Source organism: Muntiacus reevesi, chromosome 16 (genome assembly GCF_963930625.1).
Source record: "Muntiacus reevesi chromosome 16, mMunRee1.1, whole genome shotgun sequence".
Taxonomy (NCBI): Eukaryota; Metazoa; Chordata; class Mammalia; order Artiodactyla; family Cervidae; genus Muntiacus; species Muntiacus reevesi.
Genome location: NC_089264.1, coordinates 15,233,099 through 15,251,741, shown reverse-complemented (window position 1 = coordinate 15,251,741; position 18,643 = coordinate 15,233,099). Strand labels below are relative to the sequence as shown.

At 38.2% G+C, this 18,643-nt stretch overlaps 1 protein-coding gene across 2 annotated transcripts; it reads left to right on the top strand.

Annotated features, from left to right (window-relative positions):
• The first annotated feature begins 507 nt into the window (after positions 1-507).
• LRIT3 (leucine rich repeat, Ig-like and transmembrane domains 3) lies at positions 508-17,777 on the top strand. Of its 2 annotated transcripts, XR_010659416.1 has the most exons (4): positions 508-1,022; positions 11,743-12,048; positions 12,949-16,066; positions 17,616-17,777. XR_010659416.1 is itself a non-coding variant. In XM_065907332.1 (3 exons), the coding sequence occupies exons 1-3, from the start codon at positions 575-577 to the stop codon at positions 14,052-14,054; spliced, it is 1,860 nt and encodes a 619-aa protein (XP_065763404.1). In that variant the 5' UTR covers positions 508-574; the 3' UTR covers positions 14,055-16,143. The 2 variants fall into 2 exon arrangements, 1 of the variants encoding a protein (XP_065763404.1); XM_065907332.1 differs by lacking the exon at positions 17,616-17,777 and having other exon boundaries at positions 12,949-16,143.
• Positions 17,778-18,643: the final 866 nt, after the last annotated feature.

Genomic DNA, 18,643 nt, shown 5'->3' with positions numbered 1-18,643 from the left:
ATAATAGCAAATACCTATTGAGTGCTTGTTAGCAAACACCTACTGAGTGCCAAGAAGGTGTAAACTTTTTCATCCATTTCAATTACTCACCATAAGAGTACCATGTGGGAAAATGAGCTGAGACTGATGAAATGGCTTTCCATGGCCACAAAGAAGATGATAGAGCTTAGAGTCAAACCAAGCCCAGACTGACTCTAGAGCTGGTACCTTTACCTATTCCCTAATATCAGTTCATTGGGCTGTTGTGATGATTAATAAGGAGTGGAATGTGATGTATATTGCACAGGCCTGATACATAAAAAGTTCAGGTTTAGTCACATGAAATTAAGGATATTTGATGGTTTTTAAACTGCAAAAATGGCCATTTCATATGGTTCAACCTAGAAGAAGGTGATGAGGATGACTATTACTGAGCATTCAGCTAGGCTGAATGGATACTTTGTGCAAACCAGTAGGGAATGAAAAATTTTATGCATATTTCAAATAAGTATTACTTTTTTCAACTGAGCCTCAGAAAACAGATTTCCTTCCATTGCTTTGTGACACTAGGGTGGTGCTATGTAATGACCTTGATATGAATGAGTTACCTACAAACTTTCCCGTGGACACTGTGAAGCTTCGCATAGAAAAGACCGTTGTCCGTACGATCCCTGCCGAGGCCTTCTACTACCTGGTGGAGCTCCAGTACCTCTGGCTGACTTACAATTCTGTGGCCAGCCTTGACACCAGTAGCTTTTACAACCTAAAGCATCTGCATGAATTGCGCTTGGATGGAAATTCTCTGACTGCTTTCCCTTGGACATCTCTGAGGGACATGCCCGGCCTGAGGACCCTGGATTTGCACAATAACAGAATAGCCAATGTGCCAAACGAGGCAGTCAGGTACCTGAAGAACCTCACCTACTTGGATTTATCAAGCAACAGATTAACCACTCTGCCACCAGATTTCCTGGAAAGCTGGTCACACTTGGTGATAGCGTCATCCAGAAGCCTGGACCTTCCACCAAGAAGAATTATTCTCGGTAAGCTCACAGCCTCTGGGCTTTTCCAGTCCAGATGGTTTGCTCTCTGTACCTGTTTCAGTTGTCCATTACTTTTGCATCTGTTGAATTTGGTGTTTTACTCTGTACTTGCACTTTTGATGGAGCAGTACTTTATCATTTGACTGAGATCAGTCTATCGGTCTGCCCTGTGTAAGGTATAATGACTCTTTTTGTGACTGTATATGTGCACATCATGTGTGTATGTGTATGAGCGTGAGTGCATCCATGTTTGTGGACTGAGGGCAGCAAGTGTTTGTGTGTGCGTGTGAGGGGAGGGAAGGAAATTTGCCTCATAGACTGAGAGACAAATGCTGCTCTTAGAGAACCTGGGGAAGAATGACAGAATCTATCAACCGGCTCTGATTCTCATGAGCACATTAGTGCTCCATACTCTGCCACAACTGATCTTTTTCTCTGGTCTCTTTTCAGCCCTTTATCAGGGTCTTCAGGAGTGAGGGAAGGGCATCTGCATCTTTATTTAGTAGCAGTGGTTTAGTTGGTTAGGAAATATAGTTTCCAGATGTGTGTGTATGTATGTGAGTCGCTCAGTTGTGTCCAGCCTGTTGTGACCCCATGGACGACCCCACGGACCAGGCTTCTTTGTCCATGGGATTCTCCAGGCAAGAATACTGAGTGTGTATCCATTCCCTTCCCAAGGGATCTTCCCAACCTAGGGTTCGAAGCCAGGTCTCCTGCATTGCAGGCAGATTCTTAACCATCTGAGCCACCAGGAAAGCCCTGTTGCCTTCATATATTCCTAATTAAAAAACAAATAAACTAAACCCCAGTTATTGTATTGAGCCTATATGGGTCTCCTGATGGATTTAATCTCTTAGTTTAGCTGTGATTAATCTTGTGTATTTTGATCCTGAATTTGTTTAGATTCTCTGGATATTTATCTTGGATTCTTAACATATAAACTCCTTCTAGCAAGCCCGTCTCTTCCTTTTGTCTGTCTTCCTACAGTGCTTGCACAGTGCTCTGGTGAATGCCCAGTAAATGTGACTGCCCAGCTGAAGTCAGTGAGCTGAGACCCTTCTCAACAGCATCTGTGGGCAGTGAGGCCTTGTCCCACTTTTGTGTGAGACACAGACCTGAAGCTTTGACAAAGCAATTTGATTTGCTAAAGTTTTGTTCACCCCATAAGGCTTTTCTGAATTGTACAAGATATGTTCATCATGGCTGCAGAAGAAGTTGTAATTCTCAGAAAAATGAAAGAAATTTTGAGTGTTTGGTCAGTGAAATGACTTGTAAGACTTTTGAATGAGAAGCAACTGGATTCCCAGAAATTGTGCCAGAAATTTCTACTGACCAATATCACTTGCTAAATATTTTCTGAAATAAAGTATAAATGAAAGATAAATTTGATATTTTTTATAGACAGGAAAGTACTATGTATTTTATAATAATTGTAAATGGAGTATAACCTTTAAAAATTTTGAATAACTATATCGTACACCTATAACATATAGTATCTCAACTACACTTCAATAAAAAGTGTTTTAACTGGAAAAAGAAAGAAATACTGTGACAGCACTTAAAAGGCTTTAGAATTACTTTTGTTGAAATGTATATGCATTTTGGTGCTTATGAAAGTAAAAATATTTTCTCCATAAGAACCAAATAGAGAAAAAGTCACAAAATTTCTCTTGCACACCTGTTTCATGTTTTGACCACTATCTATCCTTCAGATATTTTTGTTTATATAATAAGAGAAGCATTTTAGGGTGGGTTAGAGAAAAAAATTAGTTTAATTTAGCAATAGTTGTGGAGTCCTTAAATATTAATATATATACTGTGATAGCCATGCAAAACCATACTGTAGTACTTAATTACTTTATTCTAGTGAATGATTTGATTCTTATGAGTGACACTAATAGCTAGAAATTTTCATAACTTAAAATTCCATAATATTGGAATTTTATTTCACTATGTATTTTTAAAAGTTTCTTTGAGTGCAATTCCTGATACTAATAAAATTACCCAATGGAGATATAGACTAAAAATAAAATCAAATTACTAAATGGCTATTAATAGCTCTCTAAATATTAGTTCCTAATATTAATATGAAGAAATAATTTTATAGAACATTAATATTTTCCTTTTTTCTTTCCTTGCCTTTAGAGACAGATCCACAAAACATCACTTAGACCAAAGTCAGTGAGGTTATCACCTGTCTTTTCTTCTAAAAATTTTATGGTTTGAAGTCTTATATTCCAGTCTTTAATCCATTTTGAGTTAACTTTTGTGTATAGTGTAAGGTGGTGGTCTAGTTTCATTCTTTTTCATGTGGCTGTCCCGCTTTCCCCACAGCACTCACTGAAGAGACTGCCCTGCCTCCTCTTCATGTTCTTTAGTCCTTTGCTGTAAATGGTCTGCACCTGTGTGGATTGCTTCTGGGCTCTCAGTTCTGTTCCGCTGATCTGTGTGCCTGTTTTTGTGCTAGTGCTATACTCTTTGATTTTTACAAGCTTTGTAGTATAATTTGAAGTCAGGAACCATAATATCTCCAGCTTTTTTCTTTCTCTTTCTTTCTCTCTTTTTCTTTCTTTCTTTTTTTTTTTTTTTGTTCTGGCTATTTGGGATCTTCTGAGGTCCGATACAAACTTTAGAGTTTTTTTGTTGTAGTTCTGTGAACTGTGCCATTGGAATTTTGATTAGATAGCATTGAATATGTAGATTACTTTGGGTAATACAGTTAATTAAAAACATTAATTCTTTCAACCTATGAGTACAGTATATCATTCCATTTATTTTCATCATCCTCAATTTCTTTCCTTAGTGTCTTATAGTTTTTAGTGTACAGATCTTTCATCTTCTTAGTTAAATTTATTTCTAGATATTTTATTCTTTTTGTTGCAATTATAAATGGGACTATTTTCTTAATTTTTCTTTCTGATTGCTTGTTGTTGGTGTATAGAAATGCCACAGATTTCTATATATTGATTTAGTATCATGTGAGTTTATTGAATTCATGTTTCTTTTTTTGGTGATTATTTTTAGTGTTTTCTATATATAGTTTCATGTCATCTGCAAATAGTGACAGTTTTGCTTCTTCCTTTTTAGATACAAGTGCCTTTTCTTTCTTTTCCTTTTTTTTTTTTTTTTGCCAAATTTTTTGGCTAGGACTTCCAGTATGCTGCTGCAGCTGCTGAGTCGCTTCAGTCCAGTATAGTGTTGAATAAAAGTGGTGAGACCAGTGCTCGCTTCGGCAGCACATATACTAAAAGTGGTGAGACTAAGTATCCTTCTCTTGTTTCCGGTCTTAGTGGAAAGCTTTCAGCTTTCCATCCTTGAGTATGATGTTAACTATGAGTTTGTCATATATGACTTTTACTATGTTGAGGTACATTCCCTCTATACCCATTTTGTTGAGAGTTTTTTTTTTAATCATAAATGGATGTTGAATTTTGTCAGATGCTTTTTTTCTATTGAGATGATCATGTGTTTCATCCTTCAATTTATTAAATGATATATTACACTGATTAAATTGTGGATGTTAAACCATCCTTGCATCCTTGGAATAAATCCCACTTGATTATGGTATATGATCCTTTTACTGTATTCTGGGATTTGGTTTGCTAATATTTTATTGAGGAACAGTTCAGATTATTTAAAAACTTACACAAGAATACTTTTAGTATAACATTAAATTTATGTAATTTTACATAATGCATGATCATGAGTACTTTACAATTTGCAAAGAAAAAGACTAAAAGTTATACTAATTGATTAACTGTTCTCTTTGACATCTTTCTGCTTTTCTGTATTTTCAAAATGTGCTTCGAAGATCATGCATTATTTTTTATAATCGTAATAATAAGCAACAAAAGATATTTTGAAACATGTCCAGCCACGTGTGGCAGCTGACCAAAGCAAAGTCGTGACTGCTGCGTAACAAGATGGGGAAAGAAGTGCTACCTCCTGAAAAGAAGACTAGTTCATGTATGCGCACCACACACGGAAAACTCAGTTTTCACATCTGGAAAGTGGAGATAACAGGATTTACTCCATCTTGCTAATAGAAATGTAATGAGAATGCAGTTTACGTGACAGTCCTTTTGAATATAACTGGACAGTTTCCGAGGCTATGATTTTATATCAACAACAATCCATAGCAGTTGTGACTGAGATGTGAGTATATTATAAAGAAGGACTTCTCTAGTTTGACTTTTTTGTTAGTTTAACTATAATATACCTAAGTCTTCCAATTTAATTGTTAAAATATGGCAGTGAGAACCAGCTCTAGATTATTTAGAACTCAAGTGCTTAACTGTAGCAATTATATCTTTCCAGGTGCCCTGTAGAATTTACTTTTGTACTATTATAGTGGGATACATTCTCTTTTCATTTCATTTTTGTTACCCTGTGTTTATTGTTGTTAATGGATTCTATTTATAATAGTAATAGTAGCTAATACTGATGGATGCTAGACCAGGCCTAGTTCTTATAGCTTATGATGTAACCTCTTCTAATCTCACATTAACCCCATGATAAGTATAGTTTCATCCCTATTTTATAGATGAAGAATTGAGGCACAGTTAAAACACTTGCCCAGATTCATTTATTCCATAGTGATGGAGGTAGGGTTTGAATACAAACCATTTGGTTGTAGGACCCATGTTCTTCCCCACTGCTTTGTAATGCAAGATATGTAGTAGTACCAGAGTTATTTTCCTCGTATATATTATTTTACTGGTCTATTTAAATCAAATATTTATTTAATAAAAAAGAATTTAGGGAGAGTCTTTTCAGTTACTCCGTTTCTCCTCTGTGTGAATAAAAAGATCAACCTAATGAAATTGTCCTTTAATGTAGTTATAAAAATGTAAAGTAGTGTCCTGCAAATAAGCATTTAAATTAACTGTGAAACTAGATTGATTTGCAGTACAGGTAAATTTCCATGACCTCTTTCTCAAGAATAAAGAAATATTTACACAGGCAAAGTCTGTAAGGCCTAACACTGTTTATCTTGGAGGAAAAACTCTGTAGTAGAAGAGTATAAACTGCTTTTTTGTGTTCTTCTTACTGGAACCTAAAGTTGCTTAGTTGTAAAGGGCTCTTCTATTCAGAATGGCTTCCTTGGTGGCTCAGGAGTAAAGAATCCGCCTGCCGATGCAGGAGATGGTTTTGATCTCTGGGTCGGGAAAATCCCTTGGAGACCCACTCCAGTGTTTCTGCCTGGGAAACCCCATGGACAGAGGAGTCTGGTGGGCTACAGTCTATGCATTCCTAAAAGAGTTAGACATGATTTAGCAACTAAACAACAAAAAATTCAGAATGGAGTTTGCCAAAGGGCAGTGGTGGCCCTGAGTATTCCCACAGAATTCTGTAAAATGGCATTAATTTAGTTCGACAAATACTTCTGACTCTCTGTTGGCTTACCTGCTCTTTCCTAGGCAGAGAGGAGACATATCCGTACAATTAAGGCTTACCCTTTGCCAGACATTCATCTGAGGACTGCCTGGTATTATCTCAGCCTCTAGGACAACCCCATGAGGTGGGTCTGTGACTGTCATCACCTTCTTTTTCCAGCTGGTAAAGAGGCAGAGTCAAGTTTCAACTTCACAGTCCATCTCCAGAGACATCACTTTTATTTTTTAATCTTTAAAAAATTTTTTAACTTTAAAAATTTAGTTAAAAATTTTTTTTCAGCTGCACCATATGGCTTATGGGATCTCAGTTCCCTGACCAGTGATTGAGCCCAGGCCATGGCAGTGAAAGCCGGGAATCCTAACCACTAGGCGATCAGGGAACTCCTTGAACTATTTTTTAATTTGAGGAATTGAGATATCATATGCATACCGTGAATCTTAAGTGTACAATTTAGCAAATGATGGTAAACCTATACCTGCACAAAACACACAGCCTCGTCAAGATGCAGAGTATTCTCATCACCCTGGAAAGCTTCCCTGTGCCCTTTCTCATCAGTCTCCCCCCACCCCAGACAACTACTACTTTTATTTCTATGACCATAAGTTAATTTTGCCTGTTCTGTAATTTCATTTGAAGTACTCTTGTGCTTGGCTTCTTTCACTCAACATTATGTATTTTATTGAGAGTCAACCATGTCATTGCACATGCTGGAAGTTTCTTATTGCTCAGTCTATTCAATTGTATAAGTGTACCAGTTATTCATCTTTTTTCCTGTTGTTGGACAGATGGACTGTTTCCAGTTTTTAGCTTTATTATGAATTAACATTTTTGTGCAAAGTTTTTGTGGCTATGTTCTCATTTCTCTTGGATAAATTCCTAGGATTGAAATTGTTAAGTCATAAGATAGCTAGATATTATAACTTTTTAAGAAAGAAACTGCCAGTTTTCCAGAGATTGTACTGTTCTAAACTTTCGTTAGCACAGTCTGTTTGTTCCACATCCTCAGCAGCACTTGACATTGTCAGTCTTTATCATTTTCGTTATTCTTGGGAGTGATTATGCCAAGGGAGTGGTAAAACATTGTCATTTTAGTTTGCATTTCCCTGATGAGTAATGGTGTTGACCATTTACCTTTACTATTGACCATTGGTATATTTATAATTTTTAATGTTGTTCATCTTTTTATTACTAAGTCTTCATTAATTACATGTATTATGACTATTTCTGTAAGTCTGTGACTTGCCTATTGATTTTCTTCAAGATGTGTTTTAAAAAAATTTTTCTTCATGCTGTCTTTTGTAAGAAAGCTTAAAATTTTGATGACGTCTGATTTATCAGTTTTTCCTTGTATTTTTAGTGATTTCTATATACCATCTAAGAAATATTTGCATAGCTACAGGTCATAGGAAGCCCCCTTGTGGCTCAGACAGTAAAGAGTCTGCGTGCAATGCAGGAGACCCAGGTTCGATCCCTGGGTTGGGAAGATCCCCTGGAGAAGGCAATGGCACCCCACTCCAGTACTCTTGCCTGGAAAATCTCATGGATAGAGGAGCCTGTCAAGTACAGTCCATGGGGTCGCAAAGAGTCAGACATGACTGAGCGACTTCACATTCACAAGTCATATGGATAGTCTTTCTTTGTAGTCTTAACTTTTATATTCAGTTTTTAGCTTTATATTCTTAGCTTTTATGTTTACGACTATGACCTAGCTCAAAACAGTTTTTGAGTATAGTGTGAGGTAGGGGTTAAGGTCTATTTGTTCCCAAATAGAAGTCCAGTAGTTCTAGCGCCAGTTGTTAAAAAGGCTTTACTTTACGTTTTGAATTGTTAAGTAAAACTACCTCCCAAAGTTGACTAAGGCATGGTACTGCCTTCAAGAGCTTATAGTCTACAGAATAACTTTTGTACTGGAATTTATTGCTGACTTTTCATAAAGAATAGCATATCTGACTACTGTGATGCACAAAAAAACATTATCCTTTGAGAAATGGGACAACGCAAAGTTCATTTACCCTATCCAAGAGTAGTTTAAAATTAATTAATGCAAATTGCTGGTTGTGGTTGGTGCTTTGCCAAGGAATGCAGTACAAGTAATAGTTTAACTTTCAGAGAGTTCTTGTATCTTTGTCCCCAGAAGAAAAAAAACACTTGAATGTGTTCAGCTCTAGGTTACTATTATTATTAAGGCTTTAAAAGTTGTACCCTTAACTTTAGATGTTCATAGCATGAATAAATATTTTATTTTTGAGGGATTTAAAAATAAACACATCGCTTTTAGATGCAGTCCTTTGGATTAATTTTTAAGGAATTTTGTTTTACCGTTAACACTTTTTATTTTGACAGTTTCAAAGTATAAATGAAACTCTTAATTTTATAGCTCTTGATCTTTCCCTGTATAGACTGTTATGCTGCGGACATTGCTGTTTTAACGCTTGTTATTTGTAGATGACAGCACTTACAGCTGCTACCCATACTCTAGATGCTTTTAGGTGGCAAAGAGATAAGTGAATTGTCGTGGAAGAAGCATTAGACTAAGAGGCTCAAACACCTAGGACTTGGGACTCTAAGCTACTTACAATGTCAAGGCAGTAATTTCTTTGTGCCTTAATGTCTTCTGGTAAGAAATTGGAAGAACCATACTAGCTTCCTGAGGTCAGTATAAGACATATATATGGTTGTTAAGAATGAGAACTTTAAGATCAGGATAGTGAAAGTGAAAGTTGCTCAGTCGTGTCTGACTCTTTGCGACCCCATGGACTATACAGTCCATGGAATTCTCCAAGCCAGAATACTGGAGTGGGTAGCCATACCCTTCTCCAGGGGATTTTCCCGACCCAGGGGTAGAACCCAGGTCTCCTGCATTGCAGGCAGATTGTTTACCAGCTGAGCCACCAGGGAAGCTCAAGAATACTGGAGAGGGTAGCCCATCCCTTCTCCAGGGGATCTTCCTGACCCCGGAATCAAACCGGGGTCTCCTACGTTGCAGGTGGATTCTTTACCAGCTGAGCTACCAGGTCAGCTAAAGCAGGGTAAAATGTAGACCCTTTACAACTTTTGATAAGTGCAGTATTTGTCACTTAGGAAGCAACCAATAACTGCTGGTTTGTGTTTTTACTATTTTAATTTTAACCTTTATTAAAGTATAATTGACTTACAATGTGCTTAATTTCTGCTGTATAGCAAAGTAACTCAGTTATACATGTATCTATTCTTTTCATGATTTATCGAAGGATATTGAATGTAGCTTCCTGTGCGGTACAGTAGTACCTTGTTGTCTATCCATCCTGTATGTAATAGTTTGCATCTGCTAACCCCAAACTCTCAGTCTTTCCCTCCCCTCCTCCACTACCCCCCTGACAACCATACGTCTGTTCTCTATATCTGCAAGTCTGTTTTTGTTATTATTTTATAAAGAAAAAAATCTGGCATACCAAGTCAAAGTCTTTTGAAAGTATGAGTATTCTACACATATGATATTATATGACAGAATGAATTTGATATTTATCAGCAGGTTGAGTAGAATTTAAATCAGTATTAGAGAACTGATTATAGATTTATGGGACTAAATGTGAGAAGAAGATTAAGGTAATTCATCCATGAAAGAAAAGAAATTTCTAATATAGAAGATAGTAGAAACAGCAAACTTTACCAATACTGGCAGAGAACTATGAACCACTCACAAAGTGCTGTTATAATAAAAATAGGCATAAGTAGAAATCTGGAATTTATGAATGGTTAAGTCTTCCACCTTGGTTAGACTTTTTTTAAACTTGCGGTTCTGTTTTTTCTTCTTAAAAATCAATACAAATCCACTCCACAACCACAAATCTCTTTGAGATAAATCTTTTCTAACCTTGGGCTTTTTTTGTAAGGCTGGTATGGACCATCACTCGTAAGGTCCTTAAGGAGATCTTTCTGAGATCCTAGCAACTAATTGTATAGAACCACCCACCTGAATCTGACTTTTGCTCTGAGACCCTTCCTTCATTGGAGAATTTTGGAGAGGGTGGTGTAAGAAACAGTTTTATCGGGTTTAGCTCCTTTACATTTAGCGATTCTTCCTTTAGCTGTTGTCTCTCCTTTATGTTTTACTATGAGCAGCAAGAAGACAGCAGGCAGCAGTTTCAACACCATGTGGAAATATCCTTAGCTAGAACATTCATTTCATCGAGTACCTTTTCTACTTTCTGTGTCAACCACCAGTGATCGTGTTGCTAAACTTGCTGCTACTTCATAACAAGGGTGTGCCCTTTTCTCTACTTTCCAATAATATTTTTCTCACTTTCCTTTAAGCTTTCACTGACAGCCTCATTGAAGGGTACAATACTTTGGCTAACAGTTCCGAAAACCAAGGCAGATCCTGCAGGCGCTAGCAACTGGAAGCTGTCAGCTAACTGTATTTCCTGCCGCTGCGTCTCTCTTGAAGAGGGATTGAGCAGTGTACCTCCATGGCCACCACTGTGACATTCATGGCAAGCCATGTTCTACCACTTTTTTCCAATCTTGTCACCTAACTTTGCCTATGTCTCACTCTATGCTTTTGTTACACAAAAATTATACTACCGCAAAGTCACACAAAATATTGACATATTGCAGGCTGAGTTAGCTGCCTCTCAGCACCCTAGAATAATATTTATAATAATATAATACTTTCTGGCACTCTAGAACTCTGTCACCATATTTATGACATTCTGTGATATTTGGATTCAGATCTTGACTTTGACACTAATCAGCTACATGACCTTGGTCAAGTTATTTGGTTTCTCTGTGTCTCAGTTTCTTCATTTTTAAAATGGGGGAAATAATATTCTTTTCATAGAACTGTAGGGATTAAATAAAATAATAACAGGTAAGTGCTTAGAACAGAGCCTAGTATATAATAAATGTTCAACAACTATTAGCTATGATCATTAAAGGATTCACAGGTGGCTCAATGGTAGTCTGCCTGCAATGCAGGAAACTCGGGTTTGATCCCTGGCTTGGGAAGATCCCCTGGAGAAGGAAATGGCAGCCCACTCCAGTATTCTTGCCAGGAAAGTCCGATGGACAGAGAAGTCTGGCGGGCTGCAAGTTTGTGGGGTCACAGAGGCAGACACAGCTGAGTACGCGCACACACACACATGATCATTGATGATCTGAACTGACAGGACAGATTGAATTTGGTGGCTGGAGTGCAGGGTAAAACTGACAGAGTGGTGACTCTGACCCCTCAAAGTACTTCTGTTTTTAGGGCCAGAGTGCAGAAATGCCATCCCACGAGGCTGTGAGTAGACGGATGTCATCAGGAAAAACTTTATCAACCTTTTCCTCCTTTCTGGTCTAGGTCTGCAGGACAACCCATGGTTCTGTGACTGTCACATTTCCAAAATAATGTCATTGTCAAAAGTCGCTGACCCTGCAATAGTACTTCTTGATCCGATGATGGTGTGTAGTGAACCCGAACGCCTCACAGGGATTTCGTTTCAGCGGGCTGAGCTGGAGCAGTGTCTGAAGCCATCAGTGATGACCTCGGCTACCCAGATCACATCTGCTCTGGGCAGCAATGTCCTGCTGCGATGTGATGCCACTGGCTACCCCACGCCGCAGCTCACGTGGATCAGACCAGATAGCTCTCCAGTTAATTATACAGGTATCTTCTTAATTCAGGCCTTTGAAATAAGGTGTTTACAAATGTCTGAACTTAATCTTGTGTTTTTGTATGGTTTGAGATTGGCTGGCTATTTCTAATAAATTATTGCTAAGAGTGTTGAATGGAAAAATTTTGAAAGGTACACTTTACTGATTAATATTTTCCTCAGTTTGTCTGATTAACCACATAGATGAAATTAGACAATCTGATTTTTTTTCTTAGATGGAAAACAACATGATTCAGCATCTGGATGGTTGCAGATAGGCCTCTGTCTTTAACTTCCCTCCATCAGAGGAAAGTTTTAAAAAAGCAACTCATGATTTACCAGGTTAGCTAAATGAAATATACTGTGAAAGAAAGGAACAGAAATTATGACTCATCCATGCTAGAAAATGATCCATGATGTCTTCTGACTTTGTGGATAGTTGGCATTTTATTACAATGAGACAAATATTTTGAGAAATATTGAACTAATGTGATAAACATTTTATAGAATCACAGTGGGTTAAAATTGGAAGGGATATCTGAGATCACTTTGTCTTATCCCCTTATTTAAAAAACGTGGAAACAGAGGTCTAAAAACTGATAGCTTGTCTAGAATAGCATGTTATTTAGTGACAAAAGTTTACTAAAGCCAAAGTTTCTTAATTTTCAGCCCCATGTATTTTTAAAATACTATTTCCCATACAAACCTCATGTCACCTAGCATGTCCTAGATTTCCATGTAAACCATTTACAGAACCATTACCTGCCTTCAGAGACTTGCAGCATACCACTTCTCTCTCCGCTTATGTGAGAGGTATGCTTGTAGGACCAGAAATTGTTTACTTTTCAGTTGGCATGTTGCTTGAGTCTTTTCCTTCTTTTTTCTCACAGAGTATGCATTTTTCTTTATTCCAGTAATTCAGGAATCTCCAGGGGAGGGAGTCAGATGGTCCATAATAAGCTTGACGGGCATTTCTTACATGGATGCTGGGGATTACAAATGTAAGGCCAAAAATTTGGCTGGCATGTCAGAAGCTGTGGTCACTGTGACAGTGGCCGGTGTTGTCACAGCCACCATCTCATCAGATACTTCTGAAAGAGGGACTGGGGATCACCCTGAACAAGAGGTCCAGCCAGGATCTAGACAACCCGCATCTCTGCCTGGTTCATCATCGTCTCCCTGGCCTTATTCCTCCTCTTCTCCCACTTTTCCTCCTACTTCAACTTCATCTCCTCCCTCCACTGCTTCCTCCTTGTCTCCTTTCTTCTCCTCCACTGTTTCTTCAGCTACAACTCCAAGCACTAGAATATCCACAAGCACTGCCACGGCTAGCCGACCGTCACTACGCCCAGATGGGAGAAGAAGTGCCAAGGCAGAGATGGGTGGCGGGAAGCTTCCCCCAGCTAGTGCCAGTAGAAGGGAAGAGCTGGCACTGCTGGATCGAGCCCTGCCCATGGAAACGAATGCCACAATAGAAAACCTCCAGGTGGTCAGTGAAACAGAAGGAAGCGTGATTTTGATGTGGGACACTGCTAACACCACCCAGAACTCGGAAGTGACCGTGTTTTATTCCAGATATGGTGAGAAGGACCTGCTGCTGCTTAATGTGAACTCCAGCAGGAACCAAGTCACCATAAATGGCTTGCTGCCTGGTTGGCAGTATATAGCATGTGTCTGTCCAAGGGGAATGCCTCCCCAGAAAGACCAGTGTATCACCTTTTCTACTGACAGAGCTGAAGAAGAAGGCGATTCTCAAGAGTCTTTCCTGATGGTGGTGAGTGGCGCTGCCTGCGTTGCTGTCTTGCCGTTGATTTTTTTCCTGTTGTACAAAGTTTGCAAACTTCAGTGTAAGCCAGACTCCCTCTGGGAAGATGATTTGGCAAAAGAGACTTATATCCAGTTTGAGACGCTGTCCCCCAGGTCTCAAAGTGTAGGGGAACTGTGGACGCGAAGGCCCAGAGCCGAATCAGAAAAACTGCCACTTTGCTCTAGGTCAAGTGTGGAGTCTCCTGACTATTAAAAGTGAGGGTTCTGGATCGGAGTATTACTGCTAAGGTTTTACAGCTCAGACACATGTGAGCTCCACAGAATTTCTCACAAAATTAAGGATCTAGGGGTATAGTTGACCCTCTGTTTGGATGACTTTTGGATGCTTTTCACATCCTTTATGAAAAAAGTCACACTTAAAGTGTGTTTAAAAAAATCATGAGACTTCTGAACTGAAAAGACAAATAATTTTGATATCTTCTCTGTAGAAAATGTCCATAGAAATCATTTTTAGGCTAGTGCTAAAGTCAGTTAATAATATATTTTAGGATAATACTTTAGTTCTTAAAAATAAATTCAGGTGAAAATAGTCATAAAAAGTTAACTCTGAATTTTAAAAAGATAGCTTTTTGGGGCAGTGAAGAAAGATTAGTATAACCAGCTAAGCCTTGATGTTCATTCTTGTTCAAAGTGCTTTATGGCATTTGCTGTGCACGTTTGCTGCCATTGCCTGGTAGAGTGGAACAGTGCATAATTTTGCTTTCACTGTGGTTAAATGCAACCCAGTGGACAGGGAGGGCTCCAGCTCTTAGAACCATTATGCATTTTAATATAGTATAGTAGTGTTCATATTGAAAGTATGAAAAAATTTTCCCTTGTCCTTAGAAATATGGATACTAGCAAAAATAAGTTAAAAAGAGGATCATGGCAAATAGTAAGACCATTCTGAGAAGAGAGTAATGGTTGCATTCTAATACATCTGCTAACAGACTGTATGGGGTCTTTTAAAAAAATGTACTCATTTTAAAACAATCTCTTTAATAGTTTTATATTTACTCTTCTTTTCCCTGTCCCTCTTTTCTTCTCTCCCCCCCTCTCCTTACTTCCTTCACTTTTTTTTTTCCTTCTGCTTTGTCAGAAAATATTCATGCAGCCAAAGGACCATAGGTAAAGAGTTTGTCTTTTGCCATGTCATATTTTGATTGCCTGGATAAAGGAATGATCTTTGAAAGTCTTTTAGATCCAAAAAGGATGTGTTAGGATGTTGAAAGAGCAATTTGAACAAACAAGAGTGGATTTATTTAGTCAAACTCTAGGTTAAAAACATCAGGGAAATTTGATTGGAGTGGGCCACATGATTAGATAGGAAAGGGAATTGATCAATAAAATTTAGTTTTTCTAAAGAAATTTTTTAAACCATATTTACTAAATATTATATTCTCTACATTGAAGATTTTGGAGTATAGAACAGATTTATAAAGACGTGTTATGAGTCCTGAAATATACTAAGAAGCAAGTTCTAAGAAAATACTATATCTTACATAAGAAACAAATAGGCTTTAATGTAACACATTGTGGAAATCATAATCTAAGCAGCCAGAGGATGAAAAACTTCTCATTTCAAATGGCTTTTAATTAAAAAGAAAAAGAGAAATCTAGTTTCACCGTAATCTGTATTAGAAGGTTAGCATGGGTGGATGTCCTGCTCAGAACTCCCAGACCTCCCTGTCTTATCCTCTTTCCTGTCCTTTGCAACCTGTTTGACCATGGTGCTTTCATCACTATGTGCATTGTCTAATGATCTAACAGTTTTAAATTCTGTATTCATTTTTTGGATTTTTAAAAAAAATACCTTATAACAACAGTTTTGTGTTCAACTTATGTTAGATGATTTATTTTAAATTTAATGACTGCAAAAACGTGCATTTCTTTACTCTAAAGGCATCATGGGATTTCATTACCATATTTAAAAAGTTCATATAAACAGACTGCCAAAATACTACCACCTTAGAAATAATATAGCTGTGGGAGAATGTTACAGACTGCTGAGCCAAAAGACACCCAAACTGTACAAAGGCAAGCTATTTGTCAAGCAAGATACTTGGATCATCCTGATGAAATGAATTACTGACCGCTCTCATAATTAAAATCAAGTGCGGCCTGGACTTAATTTTGCCCAGCAAGGAAAAGCTAATTGGTGGAGAGGGGATTGGAATGGCGGGAGAAAGCACCTTTGTCATCCTCAACTTGGACTTGGCACATGAGGTGAGTCACAAGCAACTTGTTACTCATAGTAAGAGCAAATTGTAACTCATCTAGTTTCTAAAAATACATACGTTTGAACATAGGGTTATCCTGATGATATCACTGCTCTTATGCTCTTACAAGTATGTGCTTCCTTGAGTGGGAGAGAAAGGCTGATATTGTAGCAAGCAGCCTGGAATTCCACACAAGCAGCAGCCTGTTTTTCACTATCACTATATGCTGGTGGCTCAGATGGTAAAGAGTCTGCCTGCAATGCAGGAGACTGGGGTTTGATCTCTGAGTCAGGAAGATCCCTTGGAGAAGAGCATGGCAACCCACTCCAGTACTCTTGCCTGGAAAATTCCATGGACAGAGGAGCCTGGTGGGCTACAGTCCATGGGCTCGCAAACAGTCAGATACAACTGAGCAACTGACATATATGCATTGTGAAGAGCAGTCATAAATAATATATAGTAATATATCTGGTAATTAAATATGATTACAATATTTTACTTTCAGACAAAATATATTTGAAGTTGTAAAACTTGGAATACATGGTGAGGGTGTGTCACATGTGAGGCTATCATCAGTGATGTGCTATGACATAAAAAATTTGAGAACACCAAGCAAATTGTTCAGTGTCCGGAAAAGCAAACCCTGAAGAGAGTCAGAGAGATGCCTTGGGAAACTTTTGCAAAAAGTTCAAAGAAGAAACTTTTGACCCAGGGACTTGAATCCAAAAAGGGTTTATGGCTAACAAAGCGAGATTTTAAACACACACACACACACACACACACACACACACACACACACACACACTCCCTTCGCAGGGGATCTTTCAGACCTAGGGTTCAAAGGATTCTTTACCAACTGAGCTATCAGGGAAGTGCAAGAATGCTGGAGTGGGTTGGCATTTCCTACTCCAGGGAATCTTCCTGACCTGGGGTGGGACCCGCATCTCCTGCAGTGGCAGGTGGATTCTTCACCACTGCACCACCTGGGCTTCCCCAAGTTATGTATGGTTACTGCTGAAAATGCCAGCATTAGGTTACTCTAGTGTAAGGAACAGAGCAAAGAAGGCAAGTGGTCTGTTATCCTTTGCATTAATAGACCATTTCTACAGGATCAGATTTAATTTGGGGTGCCAAGTTTAAGTAATTATGAACCTTGATTACAACTATGGGCTAGCCATTAGAAAGCAACTAAGATCACCAAGCATTTGGTAACTTTATCATGCATGAAAGGGGTAAGGATCTGGAGCACAGACTCTGAGGAGACCAGACTAGCTTAGTGCAGCACAAGGTGCTGACTCTTCCCTGGAGGACTGTGTTTAGGACCATCTGCGTGGGTTGTTAAAATGGAGGCTACTAGGTTCTACAAGTAGAAATATGAATTCAGCAGCCTGGGGTCTTGGGAACTGCACTTTGATACTCAGCCCAGGGGAATGATGAAGGTGATGTAATGACTTTGAGAAACACTGTTTTGTGCAATGGATATAGAAGCAATATTGGGATGACAAAGAAGCAGAACTACTCCACATTAAAAACAAACTTTTTTTTTTTGCTAACAGAATTACAAAACAGTGGAGGAAGTCATATTGTCATAATATTACTCAGGACTTTCATAGATATTCCAGAAGCCAGGAATGATGAAAGATACCCTAAAGGACACTGTGGACTAAAAAGTTCAGTCATTTGGACTATAGCAGAAAGAAAGGAATATCAATAAAGTTGTATCCTTTGATTTCAGTGGAAGAGAATGCTGATATTTGTATTAAGTAGCCTCTTTTGTTTAATTATAATAAACTTTATTTCATATGTAAAATCTGAGTCTTAATTTGTTTAAATAGTGGAAAAATTAGGCTACAAACTATTGGGTAGGTTTGTGTTGTCCTCTTTTTATGCAGTTAATTTCAACTAAGTGGTTGGATGCAGCAGCAGCAGCAGCTAAGTTGCTTCAGTTGTATCCGACTCTGTGCGACCCCATAGACGGGAGCCCACCAGGCTCCCCCATCCCTGGGATTCTCCAGGCAAGAATACTGGAGTGGGGTGCTATCTCCTTTTCCAATGCATGAAAGTGAAAAGTGAAAGTGAAATCGCTCAGTTGTTTCCGACTCTTCACGACCCCATGGACTGTAACCCACCTGGCTCCTCCATCCATGGGATTCTCCAGGCAAGAGCACTGGAGTGGATTGCCATTTCATTCTCCAAAGTCGTTTGATGAGAGTCACTTTAATTTTTCTTTTCCTTGATATAGGTTATAACACAGATGACTCATTCCTTAACTGTTCAGAAAAAAAGCCCAATATTTTTATGAATTAATTTGATATAATTTATAAACACAGTTAAGTCCTTACAGCAAAGCAGCAATTTTCCAATCATTGGCATTATTTTAATATACCATTTATTAAGTGTGCTAGTTTTTATCTTAAGGAATTTCCAAAGTATTTAACACTGTGACAATAGTAAGGAGTTAAATTCTTGAAGTAATTACCTAGATATTCACTGATGCTGGGTTTCTTATCATATTCTCTGTGATTCCTAGGGACAAAGAAAGAAGGGTAAAAGTACAGAAGAATTTTGAAAGAAAGCATCTCAA

Bases quoted from the DNA above. Each gene is read 5' to 3' on its own strand.
- LRIT3 (XM_065907332.1), top strand. From the start codon at position 575: ATGAATGAGTTACCTACAAACTTTCCCGTGGACACTGTGAAGCTTCGC. The intron at 1,023-11,742 runs GTAAGCTCACAG...TTTCTGGTCTAG, and splicing joins ACCAAGAAGAATTATTCTCG to GTCTGCAGGACAACCCATGG. The intron at 12,049-12,948 runs GTATCTTCTTAA...TCTTTATTCCAG, and splicing joins CTCTCCAGTTAATTATACAG to TAATTCAGGAATCTCCAGGG.